We start from the raw sequence: 22,757 nt of genomic DNA on the forward strand, positions 1-22,757 counted from the left end.
GACAGTGGGTCTTGGGGGAGTGGACGATGAACAGCATGGTGCCCAAACAGCAGTGGACTGGGACAGGGATGGAGGAGAGGGAGGGCCTTGGGAAGTGTTTTCGTCAGCACTCATAAGGTCTTGATATGAAAGTTGCTCTCTTTGGAGTCTTGGTCCTGAGACTTAACCTGGCTTCCGAGGCACCGGGAGAACGGTACAGGGTATAGTCTCCTTGGATTCTCTGTCTAGTGGCCTCTCTCTTAATCTACCTTGTGAGCCACAGTGGTTACAGAGGACAGATCCTGATTGACCACAACAGAACCAGGTGACTGGAAACAGAGGGACCGGCTGGAGGATACAGACAAGGAAAGGACGTGGCTTCAGGAGCCAGGAGATGTGGGTTGTCCCGGGCAGGGGAGGCTGTCTCTCGGTCCTTGCGGTTTTAGAGGGCTGAACTCAGGCGAAGTCAGGTAGTAGGTAGAGGCTCGCGTCAGTCCCACATAAAGAGCAGCGGTCTGAGTGCAGCCGTCTGACACTTGTAAGACACTGAACTCACCACCCCAGGAAGCCAGGAGAGGCCAATGGAGATGGCAGGCTCCCAGGTTACACTGCCTGGGTTTGAATTCTGGTACTGCTCCTTGTTAGCTGTGTGACCTTGGACGAGTTCATTGATTTCTCTGTGCCTGTTTCTTTATGCAAAAATGAGGATAAAATTAGTATCTACTATTAGAGTTGTGAGTTGTATAAATTAACTGAGTTAATCTACATAAGGGACTTAAGATGGAGTCTGGCTCATAATAAGTGGTCACCAAATGTTAGCTAGTGTTTTACGGTCATGGTTAATTCTGTCTTTGCCGCCTTCAAGGATGCTGTGAATGAGGATGTCCTCACTGTGTGGGGTTGGAGGGCAGTCAGCACCCAGGCTGTGTAGTTCAGACTGGACTCAGCCCTACTGGCTAAGTGGCACAAGTTGGAGAGTCTTTGGAACCTCAGTTTCCTCATCTGGAAAATAGGAATAAGACTGACATTTACTTCACAGAGGCGTCCTGACATGTAGAGGAGGTCGATCCTGTGAAGCCCCAGACCTCACATGTCATGTGTTCAGTCGGTGTTAGCCCTGCTGGAATGAGCGACCAGTCTTACTGTAACATTCTGCGAGTCTCCCGTCCTAACTGGAGAAGCTCATTCCTCCTGTGCCTGGCTTGTGTTTCCTTTCTTATCTTTCTGCTTCTTTCCTGTCCGCTTCCCTCTTCCTCAGGCTAAAGTGGATAATGAGATCCTTAATTACAAAGACCTGGCAGCTCTCCCCAAGGTTAAGTCCATCTACGAGGTACAACGCCCCGACCTCATTTCCTACGAGCCTCATTCCCGATACACGTCTGACGAGATGCTGGAGAGATGTGGCTATGGAGAGGTATGGCGTCCCGCCCCGCCCTCTGGGGCTGTTGGGGGAGAGGAGGGCCCGCGGGGTCCCCAGTCCTCTCCGTCACAGAGACTTTGGCCTCCACAGTGTTGGCCCCCAGACTCTTTAAAAAAAAAAACAACTGGTATTTACAGTCAACATTTAAAAATCAAGCAATTTCACCCAAAATCTGGCTCTTCTTGAAAAATCGGAGCTGGCCACACTACACCAGTGTTTCCACCAACCTGAGATGGGGAACAGTGCCCCGTATAGGCAGGACATGGGCTCCCCAGTTCTCCCAGTCCCCACCACTCCCTGAGAACCTCCACATTAAAGCTGAGAACCTGTGACCACTTATCACTTGAGCTGCTGCTTCTCTTATAGAGGAGAAACCATATACACAGCCCATGGCTCAGTGGCCTTTTGGGGTTATAATCCCTGGTTAAGTAGGTTCTCTGGATATTGCACCTGGCCTTAAGCCCCTGTGCTGAGAGCAAGAGACACTCATGAAAACTCACCATCAGCTGGCTTTTGAAATACTTAAATGATTGCCAGACAAGAGAAAGTGTTCCCTAGAGAAGGCAGGGTGGCTGTTACCCAAGAGGTCCTGGCAGTCTCCGTCCCAGAAGGTTTCCAAGCCCGTCCCAAGCCCCTTGAGCTGAGATCATTTGGAGCTTTAGAAGGAGCCCTGGCCTGGTTGGTAGGGACCAAATTCTTGTCCCCACTTCACCACTGTCCCCTTCCTCTCTAAGGGGTTTGGGGTTCCACTTGGTTTAAGAGCCCAGTGCTGAGATTCTTTGGGTCCTGGCCTCTGAAATGGACCAGGAAAAGGGGACCAAGTGTTTGGTAGAAGCTGATTCTCCTGAAGCCAGAGATAGGAAACTGGGTCCAGCCAGCCCCCAGATTTGTTTTGTTTCACTCACAAAATGTCTTTTTAAAATGTAAATTAGTTGTGAACATTCAAACGTTAGATTTCACAGAAGAGTCTGCACTTCTGCATTGTCGTGGGGACTTCAGAGGCTGCCCTCACCCGGGGCCGGCCGTCCAGCCTGGCCTGGGTGCGCTGGAGCTGAGCGCCACTGCCCTCTGCAGGCGGCACGTTCCGTCTCCCGCTGCCTGGCCCTTCCCTCCCCACTGGCCCGCTTCCCGTGTTCATGGCACCAGCCTGACCCTTGCTTGGCCCTGCATTTGGGTCCCTGCCCTGGGCCCTGTCCTTGTGAACTCGTAGAGGGACAGGGAAGGGCCATAGAATGGCTCTAGGCTTGTGGTTGGGGGAGCCTGGGCCCAGGTGGCAACCCTACTGCTTCTTCTCTAAGGGCCCTGAGTCATCCGGTCCCCTCTCGGCCATGGTTTCCCCACTTGTAAAAAAAAAAAAAAAAAAAAGGGCCATAATCTCAAGGTTTCCTCCCGCCCGTCAGCACTGCCGAAAGCCTGGGAGTCTAAGTGAGGCTGCTCTCCGGGCGGGAGGCCGCGGGGAAGCTGCAGGCCTCCTCCCTCCGTAACCACTCTCTGTCCCTCCCTCTCGCCTCCTCTCTCCTTTCACTCCTTCCATGACTGCCTGCAAACTTCGCTTCCAAGTCGCTGGGAACCTTATCTCCCTACTCCCAGGTAATTAAACTGGTTCAGGAAGACCTTCTGTGTAATTGTATCCCTTTATGCTGACCAAGCAGACCTCTAGTTTCCGCCCCCACCCAGCCCCCGAAGGTTCTCCCCCAGCCCCAGGCGGAGACAGGGGGCATGACCTGGAGAAAGTGGCAGTGGCTTAAAGGGTAGGATGGCTGGGGGAGAACCTGGGGTGCTCTTTCTGCCCAGAGATGGCCTCCCTGATGCTTCTGTGATCCTTGGCCAGGATTCCAGGGACCTGACTCGTGGGTTCCATTCAAGGGCCTGTGAGCAATGGATGAAGGCCCTGGAAAGCCTCTGTAGCCTTCCTCGGGCTGTGCATGTAACGTGGGGAGAGGGGCTCTGTATTCAGAAGGGCAGCACCGTGCTTCAGACCCTGGAATCCCAGATTCCCTGCCGCTCCCCCACCTGCCTGCTAGACCCTTGGGCCACAGGCCCCGCTCATTGCAGGCCTTGCTCACGGTCGCGCTTCCTCCCCCAGGACATCTATGAGAACCTGGACCTCCGGCAGAGACGGGCCTCCAGCCCAGGATACATCGACTCCCCCACCTACGGCCGGCAGGGCATGTCCCCCACCTTCTCCCGGTCTCCTCACCACTACTACCGGTCTGGTAAGGAAGGGGGAAATTCCAAAGGGTCAGGAAGAATCTGGGGAACAACACAGAGGCCTGATGTCAGCTGCAGAGACAGCTGGGGGCTTCTCTGGGATATCTCCTGTGGCCACCCAGGCCTCACTGAGTCCCTGCAGACGCCGCTGGCAGTGGGAGAGGAGGGGTACGTGGTGCCGAGAAGCAGCAAGAAGGTGGGTGGTGGGCTGCCAGGAGAGGAGTGGTGGGCAGGCAGCCCAGCCGCCCTGGCTGGAATAAGATGTCTCCGTCCTTGTCCTTTGTCCTGCCCTGTCCAGAAAGTAAAACCAGAGGAGCAGAAACAGGGCTGTGGCCTGGACTTGCCGAAGGGCCACCCTGAGGTTACGGATGAAGTAGACAGAGCAATTAAAGGAGGGGCCTGGGGAGCGGGGAGAGGTGGGAAGCTAAGCGGGGCAAAGATGCCTTCCTGAAGCTCACTGCTGTTGATTCTCATGTCCCACAAAGTCTGACTTTGGGATGAAGCAAGGAAGCAGGGTCAAGCCTGTTTCTGCGAACACGGTGCATGAGCACAGCCGCCTCCTCACCACCCCTGCTGCCATCACCTCACTGCTGCCCTAACTGCCGCCACTGCGTTAATGCCTGTTTTCTCTGTGCCTCTGTTCTCTCTGGGACCACTGCCTGCGTGCTCCAGGGCCCGAGAGTGGCCGGAGCTCTCCGTACCATAGCCAGTTAGATGTGAGGTCCTCCACTCCGACCTCTTACCAGGCTCCCAAGCACTTTCACATCCCAGGTAGGCTGTCAGCCCAGGATTCCCAGCGTGGGTGCATGCTCTGTGGGGTCGCCGGGCGCCCTGCACCGGCACCGAAGAGAAGCGGGGTGCTGGGGTCCCTCCCTAACCAGTCACCCACACTAACGCACCTCCAGCCCGACAGGCCTTAGTCCTCCCACTTGACAGAGCCAGCCTCGATGGGGACTGCCAGGTAGCAGCCCAGGGAAGTGCCTCCACGGTCCGAGGGCCATGATGAGTCACAGCGATAACCAGGCTGAAGGTCACGGGCTTCTGTATCAAACCCTTGGGATTGAATCCTAATGTTGCTGTTTATAAGCTCATGATCTCAGGCCAGTCACTGAGCTTCCTTGAGCCTGCGCTGTTCCTTCTGTACAGCCAGGCACTGTTCTGGGCCCCCAAGTTGCAGTTGTGCTCAGACCACCCCAGATCCTGCCTTCATGGTGTTTATGTTCTAATGTGGGGAGAGAGCTAATAAAGGAGTAAACAACTAAGTAAAAGGATAATTTCAGGAGACAGGTGCTAAACGTAATAAAACAGGGCACTGTGACAGAGTGATGGGTTAGGGGAGGCCATGCTAGGTGAGGTGGTCAGGAAGGGCTTCCTGGAGGAGGTGATATTGAAGCCATAAGAGAACCCAGGGAAAAATGTCCCAGGTGGCAGGAACAGCAAATCCAGAGGTCCTGAAACACTGTGCTAGCAGCAGGCCAGCATGGCTGGAGGTGGGAGCATAGGGGAGAGTTACAGGAGATGAGAGGAAGGCAGGGGCTAGGTGACCTCGTGGGTGTGATCTGGACAAGGTCTCACCCTGAGTTACAGCACAGCTGGGCCTAGACCCCAGTCTCCCAACTCTGAGCTCAGGTTTTCACTCCCCACTCACTTTTCCCCAGGCGTTCGTCCTGCTGTTTCATCTACACCTTTCTCACTTGCTCCAGAAAGGTCCCATCCTATCTGTTTTTGAGGGAGGGGGGGGGTCGAGAGTGCTGGCTGTGGCTGCAGTGTTCTGGGCACTTCCACGTGGCCGCCGGGTGGAGGCAGCGGGCACCTTCCGCATGGGGTTCTGCTGAGCACGCGCCCGCCTTGTGCCTGCATGCCCACCATTCAAGCCCCAGGTCCCTTCCTCAGCCCCTTTTGAATCCATCCATTCCTCTCCCCTCACCCTTCTTGGATCCTGCTGGGATGAGGTTGGAATTTCAGCTTTGGAAGAGGAAGTCCACCAGGGGAAAGATGGGAGAGCCCTGGTAGAAGTTGCTACCCATTTCCCTTCTGGGACCAGCTAACCAACTGCTGTCTCCTTTTCTCCTGTCTCTCTCTCTCCTCCCCACTGTCCCTTCCTGGTCTGGCAGCTGGAGAAAGTAACATCTACCGGAAACCCCCGATCTACAAACGGCATGGTATGGTTGGGGACAGAGGTGGCCTGGCCAGGCAAGGGGAGGGGCAGTTAATCATCTGTGCAGGTGGCTCTGCAGGGCCACCAGGAGGGGCACATGCAAGGCTGCAACTCAGTCTTTGTCGGCTGCCCCCAATCGCTCAAGGTGGCATTAGGGAGGAGTTTGGTGACATTTCAAATGAGCAAGGAAGGCCTCGTGTTCCCTACACCCTTTCCCATCATCTCCCCACCTTTCCTTCCCTGCTGTCTGGCCCTAAATTCCATGGTTAGAGTAACCCTTGTCAAGTGCACATGGCCCTAGGAGAGTGACGTTCCAAGGTGTTGATACTAACTTGGATGTTCGTTCACATCATGTGGCATGCATAGACTCCTGGGCCCCACCCCAGACTTGATAAATCCAAATTATGTATTTGTAACAGTTTCTCCAGGATATTCTAGTGGCCAGCCCAGCTTGGAAACCACTGCTCTAAACTGGCCTCAGTCACCATGTCCTGAGAGTAGTGGAGACCTGGAGAGGGGATGTGGATGAGAAAGGAGCTGAGGGTGCCTGCATTTGTTCATTCATTCATTCATTCATTCATTTAATGTTTCTTACAGAATGGTCTGTGGACCATTTGCACCCAAGAGATTTATTTTAAAAACCAATGCCCTGGCCCCTCCCCTGCCCTGGACTTCCTTAAATAGAAGTGCTAAGAGCACAGCCTAGGAATCTGCACTGTAACTGGCTCCATTCATGACTCCTACCTGCGCTCAGTGTGGGAACCACCGAGTCATTCATCGCTGAGACCCATTCATTCTTGCAAAAGCGCTGAGGGAGGCTCAGCTGAATGGGCACACCCGTCCCTCAGGATGCAGAGGCGGGGCTGCCACTCTGCATCACCCCCCAATGCCTTCGGCCTGGTTGGAACAGAGAGGGGAGCACAGAATTGGACGAGCATGGAGACAGGCAGAAGCAGCCCTGTACTGGGATCCAAACTCACTGAGCTGGTGGAGGAGGTGGTACAGGTATAGATAGTGGCTCTGGGTGCTGAAGACCTGACAATTTAGACAATTGAGACCCCGACTTTGGAGGAACCTGGGCTGGGGTCCGGGCGAGTCCTGAGCAGTGCACATCCACACGTGGCTGTGATGGACCTGCTGTGTACCTTGAGTGGCCACAAAGGCACCAACCCTGACAAAGGTAGTTTGACTTTATAACCAGAGAAGGCCCCCAGGTCCCAAGCCCCTCAGGATTCTGTGAGACTTTCCAGGTGAGCCCAAGGTGCAGCAGCGAAACAGGCTTAGGAGGAGTCTGGGGTGAAGGTAGATCTTGCAGATAAGAGGGCGGGTCAAAGGGCTGGATGAGACCAGCTGGGGTGGGGGAGGCTGCCCAGGACCCACATCAAAGAGGATTTCCAGGCTTTGGAAGCGAGTGCTGCTGGCACCACCCCAGGACCCGCCGCTGCTCTGGCTCTACGAAGCCTGGAGCTTGTCCCCATAGCTTCTCTCCTAAGAACGGACCAGGGACCCAGCACACTTCCCAAGCTCTCTCTCTGCCCTGGTTAGCCTCTCGCCACCTTGGGCCCTGCAAGGTTCTGTGTCTGCAGTGGGTTTGAGGATCACCCCACGTGGTGGACGTCAGGTGCAAGCGTGAAGCTAGATGATACCTCAGCCAGCAGCCCACCTGTGATGCTCACAGAACCTGAGGTGGAGGGGGCAGGGTTTGCCCAGTGCTACAGCTGAGCTAGGTGGCATTGCTGACTCCCTGCCCAGCGCTCCTTCCTTCTGGCCACCTAGCCGCCCCCCAGACAGGATTTGTCATTTCAGTGTGAGGAGAAAGTGGACCTGACTCCACATGCAGCACAGCCCTGCCTGGCGATCTCACCTTAGGTGTGGCTCGAATCCACAACAAGGCTGGCTTCTAGAGGGCGAGGACTCACCTGGGACCTGTCTAGTCTTAACTTGGAGGCGCCATGGCCTTAGTGTTTACTTAGGAGAGTCCGTGGAGTTGGTAGAAGCAGCCCTGAGCAGGGGGGTCTGGTCCAGTTCCGGTCTAACTTGCTGTGTGATCTTGAGCAAGCCTCTACCCGTTTCGGGTGTTCAGGTTCCCAACTGTAAAATGAGAGGCTGAGCCTCAGGGCTTTTCCAGCTCCAGTGCCCCATGTCCCAGACCCTGGCCTGGGACTGGCCTCACCCCCCGGGCTGGAGCCTGGCTCAGATGGGAGACAGTGTCGAGGATGCTCTTCTAGGATATTCTACCTCCCTGAAGCTCTCTCTTGGGTCCTTTGCAGGGGATTTGTCGACGGCAACTAAGAGCAAAACAAGTGAAGACATCAGCCAGGCCTCCAAGTACAGTCCAGCCTACTCGCCAGACCCCTACTATGCTGCGGAGTCTGAGTACTGGACCTACCATGGGTCCCCCAAAGGTATCACCCCACACAAGGGAGCCAGGACCAGAGTCCCATCACCTGCACCAGGGACACACAGGGCCAGGACAGACAATTGCCCATTCTTTCACACAATCATTCATTTATTAGCTCAGCCAGCATGAATTGAGGGCCAGCCAGCAGCCCTAGGAAGACACCGGCAAAGTAGACGTGGTCCGTGCCGTTGTGGACGAGCCTGGAGAGGGAGGTGAAGTACAGCAGGTGAGGTACAGGAGGCACAAGAGCTGCCGGCAGGGGCGTGCTGTCCAGCCTGGAAGGTGACAAAAGCTTAGTACGAAGCTATTAGTACGATGCCATTAAAAGTGGTGACATGATCAGATTTGTGTTTTTAAGAGACCACTTTGGCTGTAGGTGGAAAACAGCTTGGTGAATGGGGAAGAGGATGGTGGGAGATGGAAGGCTCTCGCAGGCACCCTGGCATCCTAATGGTCCTCAAGGTGCCGTCCCACCCAGTCAGACACCCCTAGCTGTCTCTTTCAAGTATGGGGAGGAGCTGTCATTAAGTGCCACTTTGATTCAACACACACCTTTACTAAATGAATGTCCATTTTGAGCAAAGCTTCACAGGAGCTCAGAGATGACCCTGCCCCACCCTCAGAGAACTGTCCATTTAGAAAGGGGATAAGATGCAAGCACAGCTATAACCCAAAGTGGACGGTGACCCGTGCCCACGAGAGAGAAGTGTTCCGAGGCTGCAGGCAAGAGAGACCACGCCCAGCAGGCATCAGGGGAGGGGGGAGTCTTAGATGAGACTATTTCAATCACAAAAACAAACAAACAAAAAGAAAAAAAAAATCTCCAAATGGCTTAGGCCAAAACAGGGATTTTTCTGGGTCATGTGACTGAAATTTCTTGCAGCCCAGCTGATCTAGGGGTGGGTGAGCATCAGCAGGACCCGACCTGTCCCCTGGGTTGGGCAGCTCCAGTCTCCGGCTGACTCTGCCCTCGTCATGGCCAGATGAGCTCTGGCAGGTGCAGGCCCATCTCCTACCCTTGGCAGGAGGACTCCTCATTCCCACCAGTGGCAGAAGTCCCAGCATTGAGGCCTATCAGCTCCACTGGGACAGTCAGCTTCACCTGCACCTCCTGGCCCCAAAATGGCAAGGGATGCTGGGCATCTCCATACAGGGAGGCCACCATGGAGGCAAGTCACCCGAGTGCACCTGTGCGGCATCACTTGGCTAGAACTGGTGGAGCCACGAGGAGCCCCCTGCCTGGGGCAGGCTGAATGGGAGCACGGGTGGGAGCTGATTCTAGCTGTCTTTTGGCAGTGCCCCGAGCCAGAAGGTTCTCATCTGGAGGAGAGGAGGACGATTTTGACCGCAGCATGCACAAGGTAAGCAGACCATACCACTGAATAAGGTGCTTCGATGGTATGTTACTGAGCATTTTTTTCATTTGTGAGTGACAGAGACCAAATTCAAACCCACTGATGATAGAAAAAGGAAATGCAAAAAGTTGGCATAAATGAAAAGTCAAATGGTAGGATTAGCTTCAGGTACCACTTGATCCAGCTGCTCAACAAATTGCCACAGGGAAATTGTCTCTCCCTGCTCTTGTGCTGGCTTGCCTCAGTGTTGACTTCATGCTTAGGCAGGTTCTTCTCATGCTGGTCAGTGGGTGCCAGCGACTCCTCCTGCATGACTCCTGCAGTGGCACTGCCGGTGGGAGTGGACAGTGGTGCAGCTGCTGACGGAGAATTTGTGGTCCTTCAAAGAGTTAAACAGAATTACTGTAGAAACTGTCAATCAAAAAAAAATGCACAACCTGAAAGTTGAGAATTATATTTTATACAGCAGACATACTGAGCACTTAAGCCCAGGAGACAGCCTCTCAGATAGCTCTGAGGGACTGCTCCAAAGAGGTAAGGGAGGAACCAGAAATACAGGAGTTTGGGGGGTGGGGGGAGGAATACAGGTAGTCAAACATCAAAAGATTGCTGCTAATTAAAGAAAAACCAGACATCTCAAATTAATGAACTTAGCACTTTGCTACGTATGGGAAGATGGAAGAGTCTGGGCTCACTAAAATCCTCCCTTTGATGTGCACCTTAACTGCCTAGGGCCAGTATCCAGTTGCGCTCCATCCTGAATCTCCTCAGGGTGCACCATTGGGGGTGGCTGCAGAGGATGATGGCTTGATGGCTGCAACACCCTTTGTTTACTGTTATGGCAGATGACATTCTTTGTTCACAGATCCATCAATTCCACTCCTAGGTATATACCCAGGAGACCTGAAAGCTGGTACTCAAACAATTACATGTATGCACAGGTTCACAGAAGCACTACTCACAAAAGGTAGAATCAGCCCAGATGTCCATCAACTCACAAGTGAAAAAAGAAAATGTGGTATATCCGTATGACAGAATATTATTCAGCTATAAAAAGGAATGGAGTGCTGATAACATGCTTCAATGTGGATGAACCCTGAAAACATTGTGCTTAGTGAAAGCAGCCAGACAGGAAGCCCCACATACTGTATGGCTCCATCCACATGAAATACCCAGAAGAGGTAAAGCCACAGAGACAGGACAGATAGGTGATTACCAGGGCCTGGGAGGAGAGGGCAAAGTGGAGTGACCACTTGATGGGTAGAGGGTCTTCTTTTGGGGTGATAACAGTGATTTGGAACTAGCTAGAGGTGGTGGTTGCACAATATCATGAATGTACTAAATGCCACTGTAGTTTGTTCACCTTTAAAATGGTTAATTTTATATCATGTGAGTGTCACCTCAACGAAAAAATCTTTTTTAAAAACATGGGTGCCAGCAACTCCAACAGAGTCCCAGGAAAGCTCTCACTGGCCTGCCCATCGTTGAACCCATCACTGTGGCCACAGTGGTGCTGTTGTTGGCCAGGCCTGAATTCTGTGCCCACCACCAGAGCACCCCCCTGACCACAGGACTACTTGTGGGAGAGAAATGAAGTCCCCCAAAGGAAAATGCTGCAGGAGAGAGGGACACGGGGAAGGCAAAAAATTCCAGAGGTTCACTATGGAGAGTCTGGTCCCTCAGCCTTTCCCAAGCCTGCTCTGTCTCAGCGTTCCTTGCTTCCTTCTAACTTCATCTTGCTCCTCCTCAGCTCCAGAGCGGAATTGGCCGGCTAATTCTGAAGGAAGAGATGAAGGCCCGGTCTAGCTCCTACGCGGATCCCTGGACCCCGCCCCGGAGCTCCACCAGCAGCCGGGAGGCCCTGCACACAGCTGGCTACGAGATGTCCCTCAATGGCTGTGAGTACTGCCCTTGAGCCAGCCAGGGTGGGGGCCCTTTCTTCCCCATGAGTTCTTCCATTAGTGAATCGGACCTCCTACAGCCTCGCCAGGGTCTAAAACAGACTGGTCAGGGGCTGTATGGGGCACTAAATAAGACCATGCTCTGTCCTGAGCAGTTTTTTCTTCTTCGGGTCATCTGAAGCTGTGACTTCCAAGCAGTTTCCATGTAAAGAAAAACTGCTTCTAATTGTCTGAATGGCTCAAAAATAAAAGGGGCTGCCCTTTGAGACACTAAGCCTCCTATCACTGGAGGCACACAAGCAGAGGCTTGGTTCAAGCACTTTTCCCGAGTCTCTCATTGTAAGCTCCTCCCTGTTCCTGTGGTCTGCCTGCCTCCCCTCTTTCTTACTCCTGTGGGATTCAGTCCTGCCAGGAAATCCTAACAGTCAATACTTGATGGATAATAAAAGGTACCGTTTATTATAATCCTGTGTGCCAGGCACATTATCACCCTCTGTCCTCACAAAGAACCACAGTGTAGAGGGATTATTATCACCCACTTTGTAGATGAGAGACCTGAGCCTCTTGCCTAAAGTTAGAAGCCAGTCAGTGGCTGAGCCAGGATCAGACCCAAGTCAGAGGGACTCCAAGGTCGTAAGCCTTTCCCTCTTTGCTGTGCTGCACCCTGACTCTAGGTGAGATCAAGGATGAGAGTGGTGTGATGACGGCGATGACAAAGCCGGTTTTACTGAGGGTTGTATCTCTTGGGCACTCTGCTAAGGGCCTTACCTTATTGTATCATATATTCTTCACAATAACCCTCTAAAGGGGCCCCTATCCTTTCCCATTTTACAGATAAGGAAAATGAGGCATGGTTTACCTGTCTGAAGTTGGGTATCTATTAATGGCAGAGCTGAGATGAACTGATGAGCTATTTCCCTGTTTGACCACTGAGGGGCACTGTTTTCAACCCCTGGCTCTGGGCTCTGAGCAGTGCACCAGTGCTGCTCAAAATTTAGCTCCATTCAGTGGCATCTGTGCAACAAGTATCACTGAGCACTGGGCACTTACTAATTGTGGCACCTGCACCCCACCTCCCTCCCTGGTGCAGGTGCTTGGGTACAAGCTGGGCGGGGAGGGAGGTGGGGTGCAGGTGCCACAGTTAGTAAGTGCCCAGTGGGAGAGGAAGTACTGAAAGCGGCCCCCCCCGCCCCGCCAGCCTGAGTGGCCCGGGTATGGAGCCATGTCTGTGTCTCCATGGACGCTCATCTCTGGCTTCTCTCTTTTGCAGCCCCTCGGTCCCACTACCTGGCTGACAGCGGTAAGTTCTGCCCGCCCTACCTTCAGCCCACATGTCCTGGGAGGGCCAGAGCTGAGTCAGCTGCAGGTCCCTCTTAGCTGTATGACATACAACATGGATGTCCCAGCACAGTCCTTATCCAAAATAGTCCACCCCATTGTGTTTGTCAGAGAGTGGGCCTCAACCTTTGGTTCTGGAACCAGGGTTGACAGGCCCAACAGCCCCCAGAGTGGAAGAGCTCACGCCTCTTCCACCCACACGAGGGCCTGCCTGCCTGAGTTCTGAGCTCAGCTCCAGTTCTGGGGCCTTTGTCCAGAGCCACCTTGCGGTCAGGACACATGGGCCCACCATAGGATACATGCGTGCAGGTTAAGGCCGGAAGACTGTGTGAGCGGGCGGGCTGGGAATTCTGCCAGGGTGAGGCACCTTCAAGATGGTCACTTGCAAGTCTGGAGAGCAGTGGAAGGAGCTGGCGGCCTCTGTCCATGGCCCTTCCCACAGGGCTGGGGAGGAACATTGGCCACTTGCAGCCAGATGACCTCAGAGAGAGGTAACCCTGGTTTGGGGCTCCTGGTAATTATCTTGGCTCCTTCTTTTCAGATCCCCTCCTCTCCAAATCTGCCTCCCTGCCTGCCTACAGAAGAAATGGGCTGCACAGGGTAAGAGGGGCTGTGCTGGGGGGCACTGTCCTCCAGAGGCTCACAATTCCAGCACTAGCTTATGACTGATGACTTGTGGGTGAAAGCTGGGCAGAGGCCTCGGGGTTAGAGGTGCACTAACAAAAGAACCCCGAGGCCACGACTGCCGTCCTCCCTGTGAGCCCCTCCTGGGAGGGGCTCGGAGCACCTGGTACTTCTGGCACCACGACTGTGTGCCCAGCCCTTTACAGGCACTCACTCACTGTAACCCTGCAAGGTTGTTACTATTTTTATTAACCCTATTTTGTGATGAAGAAATGGAGGCACAGAGAAGTAGGTGCAGTGACCTGCTTAAGCTCTCATTCCTAGTAAGTGCAGAGGCAGGATGTGAGCTCTGGCCAGCTGCCCCCACAGCCCACACCTGACTGCCGGTTCCACTCACCTGCCAAGGCTTGGAGCCTTCTGAGCTGTTTGATGGCCTGTGGCATAAGACCCCCATGGAAGCTGTGAGTTGGTTTAAGGACTGGATGGGAAAGAAAAATATGTCTTGTTGGAAAAAGAAGAAGCTATGTGGCTAGACAAGTGATGGGGTGAAGGGCAGGCACACTGAGATAGACGTTTATTTACTGAGTACCTACTAAGTGCCAGGCACTGTTCTGGGTGCTGAGCGTCCTGCAGTGAATAAATCTGCTCCCGTATTCATGTTCCAGCTCCTCCCGTTAAAAACCTGTCATGTAGAGGAGACACTGCAGAGGAACAGAAGTGGCAGACTTGTTAAGAGACAGTATTAGTGTTGAGCACACGAAAGGGATCAGCGCTCCACGAGAGCGCAATGGCTGGTGTGAACGTCCTGCGTCCGCCCCCGCCGAGGAGCACACAGGCCCTGTGCCCCACACACCCAGGGCCTAGACGTGCGCTCATGAACAGGTGTTTACTGAAAGCCTGTTATGTACGCCGGGCACTGCTCTGGGTGCTTGGAGTACCTCAATGACCAAACAAAACAAGGACCTTTGGAGCTTAAATTCTTGCAGGGAGAAACAGAAAGCAAGTAGTAAATAGCATACAAGTCAGCTTACACAGAAGGTAGAAAGTGCTGGGGAAGAAAGGGAGGAAACTGAGCAGGATAAGAGGGACTGGGAGTCGAGGGAGGGGCGACTTACAGTTTCAGACAGGGTTGTCAAGACAGATCTCAGAAAAAAAGGGGGGATACTTGAGTAATGAAAGAAAGTATGAGCTGTAACTCACCAATAAATGAACATTTATTGAGTACCTACTGTGTGCAAGGCCTAGGCACTAGGGGTATGGAAGTAAATAAATATCTCCCAACCTGAGACGGAGGCTTCTGAGAGGGCCCCGTGTCCCACCAGGCCCAGTCCATTTTCTGGAGACACATGAGTGCTTGAGGGAGGCAGAGGTGGGCCTGCCTCAGAACAACCCTGGTTTCTGTCTCCCCTGCAGACACCCAGCGCTGACTTGTTCCACTATGACAGCATGAACGCCGTCAACTGGGGCATGCGAGGTGAGTGCCGGCCTCTCCTGGGGCTTCAGAGGGCCCTTGTTATGATGCACTGCTCATAACTGCGGGTGACCAGCAAACGACACTGGCCTCAAGCTGGGCTTTGTCCAAACTCTGAGTTCCCCTCCCTTTCACTTCCTGTTCCCTCCCTTTCCCTTGCTCTTCCCTCGTCCTCTCAAGTCCCTGGCCTTGGGTGATCTCCAGGCCATCTGTCCCATCTGGGTTCCCAGCGTCATCACAGAGGGCTGTTCTCCCAGGACTGCTGAGCTAGAGCTGCCTGCCAGCCTTGGGTGGAGGGAAATACTCATAGCCAGATGCACTGTGTTCCCAGCAAAAATTCCATGAGCTTCATGCTCTCTGCCAGTGATGCTCTCCCACCAGCCTCCGCCAGCTCCTACAAGCAGGCTCAGGCAGGAAAGCGGGCCCACGTCAAACCCTGGAGGACTCCCTCCAGACGATGAAGGGTCTCACCCATGTGTTTCACAGCTAAGTATCTCAAAAGTCATATTGCCCCTAAAAATACATCTCTGGTTCAGCCCAATCCCTTTCTCTATTGTGTTCATACCAGCCTTGATTTGGGGTGAATTCATTAAGGACAGGGTCTCTGTGACAGAGGCCAGTGTAGTGACACAAAGCAAAGACTGATGGTTTCTACTGTGTGTGTCTCTTCTCTCTCTACAGAGTACAAGGTAAAGAAGATACATAGACCCTGAGTGTCTCTGGGACCAGCAGAAAGATGACAGCCCTATCCAGGCAGGGAAGGGAATATCCATAAATAACCCCAAGTGTCCTCTCAAGACTAGCATTTCCAGTCCCTCCTTGGCCTACTTTCCCTAAATTCTGCCCTACGTCTCTTGCTTCCTGAAATCAGACAGTTTCCCCCCGGGCCTCAGAGACTTTCTGGAGGCTTGTCAATCACAGATACGAGACATTTACATTCAGGCACCCCTGTGCTCACATTAAGGCCAGAAGACACAAAGTAATCCCTGGCAGTATTCGAGGACTCTGGCACCTTGTGTTTTGGGAGAAGGTACCTTGGGGCTGCCAGGAAACCCCAAAGAGGACAAACTCAGCCCTTCCTCCAGACTTCAACCTCTGGCCATTTCTGGATAGAGGAGGGGGCCCAGACATGAAATACGTCTGAAGAGACAAGCCCACCACTGTCACCCAACCAGCAAACACCCCCCCTCTCTCTTCAGATCTACCCTTATGAACTGCTGCTGGTGACCACAAGAGGAAGAAACCGACTGCCCAAGGATGTGGACCGGACACGTCTAGAGGTAAGTTTAGAGAACTGAGCGTGAGCCTCTGGGTTTGAAGCAATTCCAGAAATTGCCTAATCTAACCCAGCTTGGGAGGGGCAGGCAGAATGGCATTAAGGTCATGCAGCTTATTGAAAAAGCAGAGACTCCAACCTGGTTTCCTTAGTCCAAGACTGTTCCATGATGTTCCATGCAGCCTCCTCAATTCAGTTAGCTTCTGTGGTGCACAGCTACAGTGTGTCCCCATCGGGGGCTGATGCTTCTGCGACATAAGAGAGCTAGATTTGGTTCCCGCCCTCAAGGGCCCTGCAGTCTGACTGATAAGTAGGAACGGAGCATTAGTTTTATGCAGGACTGTATAGAAAACCAGTACCTGTGGTGGGGGAAGGATGGGGACAGCGCTGTGTAGCGTAAACACATAAGCAAGTCTGGAGCCAGACTCCCTAGCTTCCAGCCATGATGCTGCATCCCTAGGGAGAACGGCTTGGCCATGTGACAACCTCACCAAGCAGTTCTCTCCTCTGTAAAGCGGGTGATTGTCATGCTTCCCCCAAGCTGCCAAATGACATACATGAGACAATACACATAGAGCCCTTGACCCAGAGCCTGGCAGTGTGCTGAATAGAAAGTTCTCCAGGAATGTTTCATTGCTGTTATTCAGAGAAGACCACAAAGGCTGGGTGGGTTGACACAGGCTTCCAGAAAGAGGAAGGATTTGGATAGATTTTGAAGGGGAGGGGAGGTGGGTTTAGATGGATAAAGAGAGGAAGGAGAGCATCGTGAGCAGTGGGAGCAGCGTAAAGAAGGCACAGAGGCGGCCTGAGCATGGCATTGGGCTCTGGAGCCATCAAGCCCACTTGGGTGGAGTTCTGGTCCCTGGTTACTTGGGTTCCAGGAGCACACCCTGCCCTTTCCACCCTGGTGCCTTTCCCTACAGACACCCTTGCCACCTTGCCAGCCTGCTCACTGCTTGGGGCTGCATTCTAGTGATGCCGGTGCCCCAGAGCCTCCCCCAGGTTGTTGCTCACCTCTTCCGCCAGGCTCCCCCAGCCCTGTGTCCAGAGCGCAGACCTACCACCTTACCCTCTCCTTTGTATCCATCCATTTCCTCTGTGTGACACGTTGTCTGCCATCTACCACAGAGCCTGGACTAGGGGAGGTGTCAGGAGATGTTTGTGGAATTGAATGCAGGCTCATAAGAGAGGAAGCTCAGCAGTTCTTGGGAGAAGCATATCAACCGTCCCTGACCTGAGCAGAGGAGGCCTTAGGAAGGGGATGCGAGTGGACCAGGAGGCCAGGAAGCTCTGTGAGTTCTTCCAGCTCTAGCATGCTGGGGTAGCAGTGAAGGAAGCCACCTCCTCCTCCTCCTATTTAGGACCACTGTACACTGGTCAGAGAAGAAAGAGAAGGGGCAAATGTGTAGGGGAAATTTTTTTAACTGAATAGTACCTGAAAGCCTTTATCTCTTGCACAAGCATGTGAAGCCACCGTGTTTGGCAGCAGGGCTGGAAGGTCCGGAGCTGCTGCCCCTTCCTTTCTGACTCCCACAGTGATCATAAGGCACCCTGATGAAGGACCCAGGGTAACCAGGGACATATCTTGGAAATGACTGGCGGGTGGTGCCAGGGTCACTTCTGGTTATGACACTCTCTACATCTATGAGGCAGGACACTGACGTCAGCCAAGCACAATGCCATGAGGATGTGCAGACCAATTAAGGTCTGTGGAAGGTATGACAGCCATGGAGGTATGTCACTTGGATCAGTCTGGAAGAAAGAACTTGCTGTTCAGCTACAAACGTGCAGAGAGCTGATAATGTCCAGTCATTAGTTCCACTTAGGACCTGCTTCATTTTTTCAGCTAAGGGCACATTCCTCCCAGGCAACGCCAGCCAGTTACTGAGCATGATGAGGCTAATTTAAAAGAACAAAGCTCCATCAAAAATAAGGAGTATATTGTGTATGTGTGTTTATATGCAATATATTGTATATGGGAAGTCAAATAGCCAGAATTATACATGAAACTAGGGGTGGGGTGGCAGCGGGCTTCTCAGCACAAGAGACGTGGAAGACAGAAGACGGCCGTTCTGGGTGTAAGTAAGCCGCCTCCCCTCCCCGGGGCCACTCCTGCACCTCACATCCTCAAGTTCTTCCCTCTCTGTCTCCTCCCACCTCCTTTCAGCGCCACCTGTCCCAGGAAGAGTTCTACCAAGTCTTCGGTATGACCATCTCTGAGTTTGACCGGCTGGCCCTCTGGAAGAGGAATGAACTAAAGAAGCAAGCCCGGCTGTTCTAGGCAGAGGCTCTATAAATACATACGCATTTATATAAAGATATATGTAAAAATCTCTATCCTGAAGCTCGGTATAATCCTCTCCTGTGTAACGGGACTCACTGCCTGCCATGAGACTTGCTTTCTGTACCGTCAGGCAAGCCCACATCATCAAGATATTTTTATGCTCCTTACTTTCTCTTTTCTAAGTGCAATGGGGTTTGGGGAAGGGATTTGAGGGGACTCCCATCCTTTTACTGGGGAGCCTTTTTATATTGAAACATCTGTCCTGAGTCCCCCAAGGTCCAACTCTCTTTCCTAAAGGAGGTGCCTGAAGGAGTCTCTCTTCTCCTCGGCTCCCCCCCCCCCCCCCGTCTCCAGGGAGGATGCTGACCATGCACTTTTCATACCTTATTGGCCCCAGAGGGGCCCTCCCACGGGAGGATCCAGTGTTCTCCCCAAGTCACTGAGCACCTTTGAGAGCCTGTGAAGAATTTTCTCATCGCCCCTACTAGGACCTCAGTGCTCTCTGGGGGTGACGCAGCTGTGAGTGTGGGCCTCACATCCACTCATTACAGAAGGAAACAGAAGTGCAGAGGGCCTTGGCTTCTCACCTCTTCAGTCCTCCTTCTGCCTTTGATTCTCACCTCTGATCCAAATCTGTGACTCATGGTAGGAAAACAACAAGCACTTCCCTTCCCTACACCATTACTTCCAATGGCCCCTTGCCTGGCCCCCACGTGGAGAACCAGAGGGAGGGAGCAGGAGACAGAGTTGGAGCCGCAGGACCTCTTGGGACCCTCCCTCACTACCCTGACCCTCCTGATCCCACCCCCTTTGGAGGAGAGGCCCATTATCACAGCCTGTATTCTTCAGCCTTACTACAATCTATGTGCCTGACAACTCACCACAGGGCTACTGTTCCCACCACAGCTCCAACCGAACAACTAGACAGACAACCTCTAACACACACACCCCCCCCCAAAGGTAATATAGGCCATGTCCTAAAGAAAGGCTCTTGGTCTATGTCTGCTGGTCCCCGGGCTGGCAGAAAAACCCAACCAGACCCCCACTAGTCCTTGGCTCCCACTGCGAAGTTGGCCATGGTTCATGGAGGAAACTTCTGGAAGAATGGCTGCCTGTGAGATTCCAAAATGGAGCACTGACCACCACCACTCACGGTCATCCTGATTTCCCCAATGGCTGCCTTTCCTGCCTCCTTGCCTTCTGGCACAGGGGTGAGATCTTAACCTTCTCACCTCCTCTAGCCAAACCTGCAACCATGAGTTGGTATGGTTGGTGGGGTCTGTTCCTTCCTGGAGATGCCCTGAGTCAGACCATGGAAGTCATGGAGGAAGGATGAAGAAGTGGAAATGACAATTGTAACTCTCAAGAGGCTGGTGATGTCATGTGGCAAATGTAGAACTGACTTCAACTCAACAAACCCTCACTGAGCACCTGCTGATGCTGAGCACCTGCTGTATACTGAGCACTGAATGGGGGAGGGAGATGGAAATACTGGGATGATCAACATAGGGCCCATTCTGCTGGGCATGCCTAGGAACATGGGTATCATACGGCACATACTCAGACATGATGGATGTGAGGCACAAAGGGATAGGAGAAAGCATGAGAAAGTGTTTGTGACATTACTGAGAAGGCCGATGCAGTTGATGCAGACCAAGGAAAGCTTTCTGGAAGAGACTGCATTCGAGCAAAGTTCAGGAAGGATCTTTGCAAACTGGGAGGAAACTGTAACTTCAAAGGGTGATAGGATGAGGGGCCAGAAGGGAGATCTAATATGCTTTCATTTAAAATGTCAACCCTCTCTGCAACTTCTCTTTTTGGCCAATGTCTTTCAACTGTCCTGACCCCTTTAGAAATGTCCCCAGCCAGACAGTCATTGAAACTGCCTCATTATCACTGGTTTAGAACTTGGCAAGACTGAAGGGCTTTTGTTACTGTTGTTGGGTATTTTTGTTCCCCATAAAAGCACATAACTTCAACTCAGACTTGTGTCCTTCTGTTGTTTCTAGTGTGAGTAGAAATGAGTGATGTGGGAAGAGGCTGAACCATGCACATTTTTCAAAATAAAAGGGTTAGAGAGAAGCCTGCCCTTGGCCTCGGTTTCTCTTTCTGGAAGCAAGTTTGACGAGGTAAGCATTACCCAGATTGTTCCCTGCAGAACATGGGGTCCTGCAGGATGGAGGAGGATATTCCCATAACAACTAAGGTTCTGTGATCAAAAAATAAGAACAGCAAGACCAAGGTGAGCCGGCAACTTCCAAGAGGCAGTGAACCTGGAGGTGGGGAAGCACAGTGAGTGTCAGAGTTCTCATCCTCAGTAAGCCAGAAACTGCCCAACCTCTGCACTGACCTTGTCTGATTCAGTGCTGCAGTTACTGACAAACACAAGAGGGAGGAGGTCAAGATGGGGAGTAGAAGGACATGGAGCTCACCTCCCCACATACACACATCAAAAATATATCTACATGTGGAAAAATTCTCACAGAAAACCAACTGAAAACTGGCATAAGATCTCTTATACAACCAAAGCTGCAAGAAAGATCCCCATGTAACTGGGCAGGACGAAGGAAAAAAAGGCACTGGGAAGGGACCAGCACCCATGAGAAGGAGCTGTGACAGGAAAGGTTCCCTCTCCCTGGAAACCCCCTTCACCAGGTGGGAGGTCAACCAGGACAGATAGGGAGTTGAAGGAGCCTGGTTTCTGCTCATGAGGAGTGTGTGGATGTTGGCTTGCTAGCAATCAAGGCAGAGAGAAAACCAGCACATAATGGCTGCCACATCACCACACGTCTCATCCCAAAAACCTGCTCCAGACAAGGATGATGCTAGTATGTGCAGCAGCTAGGTGCTGAAACTTGGGCTTCAGCAGATGGACCATGGGAGAGGACCTGGTCTAGCTGAAGACTTGGTCTAGAGAGAGCCCAAGGGGCCTGGAGTGTGACCTGGGCTGCCACTGTTAGCATGTGGAGGGCAGGGCACAGGTCCCGCACAGGAGCCCCAATGTCAGCAGGCAGCATGGGGCATGGGCCCACCATATGAGCCCCACTGTTGGTGGCTCCAATGGCAGCAGGCTTAGTGAGCCTGCATGTGGCAGGGATGAGGCTGACCTCAGAGCTGGTTATCGGGGTTCCCACAGGAAGGGTAGGTCCGAGGGAAGGTCCACCATCAGTGGACTATGTTGGCACACACACCAGGTGGTGTGGCATCACAGACTCACGTGTCCCCAGTGGACAGTGCCTGGGGAGGAGTACACAGCAGTACCTCTCCCAGTGGAAGTGCTCCAGGCCTGCCTACCTCACACTGCAGCTTGGAGCCAGATCTGGGGCAGACCAGCCCTGGAAGAGTTCTATCAAAGAGGCAGCCCAGATTCTAGGCAGCAGCCCAACCACCTTGATTCCTGCAGCCACAACACCCCAGTCTCCAGCAACAGCCTAACACTATGTTTCAGACGAACACAATGGAGAAGGGGGCGTGACCTTGGGCTGCTTCCGGGCAAAACTGAGGACGCCTGCACTGGCAATGCATAGTATCACAGTGACCAGATGGACTTTACTTGCTTCAACACTCACCTCACTGAGGACAGAGCACACACTTACATGCGACAGAGCCTTATTGAATGTGACCCTCGAGCTTCTACTCCAACAACTGGGGATCAAACCTCACTCTTGACAGGGTTCTGACAGCCACAGAACAAAGAGGAGGCCCCACCCAACTTCTAGAGCAGGCTCTGGTCACAACACCAATCACACTCCCTATCAAGGGGGTAACAGGCCAGCACACTCTGAGGAAAGATACAGCAAACATCCATACCAAAAATACTGGACTCACACAGTCTACACAAAGACACTCCCACATAAAAACAGACCTTCAAGACCACAGTAGGTAATTTTTTCTCCTAAATTTACAGAGACAGAGAAATTTAAGTAAAATGAAAAAGCAGAGGAACTACTCCCAATTAAAAGAACAAGAGAAATTTCCTGGAAGAGCAAATAATAAAACAGACCTCTCTAGTCTACTAGATCCCAAGTTCAAAAAAGAGGTAATAAAAATGCTAAATGAATTAAAGATTATCAATAGAAATACAGATCACTCTAACAAGGAACTAGAAACTATAAGAGGAACCAGTGAAAACTAGGCAACTCAAATGCCAAGATAAAAAGGCAGATCTTCCAGACAGAAATCAATAAGGTGACAGAGATACTAAATGACACGATAAAACAGCTAGACTAAATTGGTATTGACAGGACACTACATCCAAGAAAAGCAAAATACACATTCTTTTCATGTATGCATGGAACATTCTTTAGGATAGACCACATACTAGGACACAAAACAAGGC

General features: G+C 52.5%; 1 protein-coding gene across 6 annotated transcripts in view; it reads left to right on the forward strand.

Annotated features, from left to right (window-relative positions):
- ABLIM3 (actin binding LIM protein family member 3) overlaps positions 1–20,401 on the forward strand; it is a 108,234-nt gene extending 87,833 nt beyond the window's left edge. For 3 of the 6 annotated variants that reach the window (XR_012505700.1, XR_012505701.1, XR_012505699.1), the window contains 12 exons: positions 1,238–1,393; positions 2,960–2,989; positions 3,486–3,615; positions 5,725–5,772; positions 8,039–8,173; positions 9,466–9,530; positions 11,275–11,422; positions 12,696–12,725; positions 13,305–13,363; positions 14,801–14,861; positions 15,540–16,138; positions 18,302–20,401. Coding sequence is in view for 1 of the 6 variants with exons in the window: in XM_074360908.1 (XP_074217009.1) it covers positions 1,238–1,393; positions 2,960–2,989; positions 3,486–3,615; positions 4,283–4,381; positions 5,725–5,772; positions 8,039–8,173; positions 9,466–9,530; positions 11,275–11,422; positions 12,696–12,725; positions 13,305–13,363; positions 14,801–14,861; positions 15,540–15,547; positions 16,058–16,138; positions 18,302–18,415 (1,164 nt within the window). In the remaining 5 variants the exon portion in view is untranslated. Of the gene's footprint in view, positions 1–1,237; positions 1,394–2,959; positions 2,990–3,485; positions 3,616–4,282; positions 4,382–5,724; positions 5,773–8,038; positions 8,174–9,465; positions 9,531–11,274; positions 11,423–12,695; positions 12,726–13,304; positions 13,364–14,800; positions 14,862–15,539; positions 16,139–18,301 lie in introns of all 6 variants that reach the window. The other 3 variants (XM_074360908.1, XR_012505703.1, XR_012505702.1) reach the window with 3 other exon arrangements.
- Positions 20,402–22,757: the final 2,356 nt, after the last annotated feature.

The sequence above is a fragment of the Camelus bactrianus genome, chromosome 3, assembly GCF_048773025.1.
Source record: "Camelus bactrianus isolate YW-2024 breed Bactrian camel chromosome 3, ASM4877302v1, whole genome shotgun sequence".
In the NCBI taxonomy this organism is placed as follows: domain Eukaryota; kingdom Metazoa; phylum Chordata; class Mammalia; order Artiodactyla; family Camelidae; genus Camelus; species Camelus bactrianus.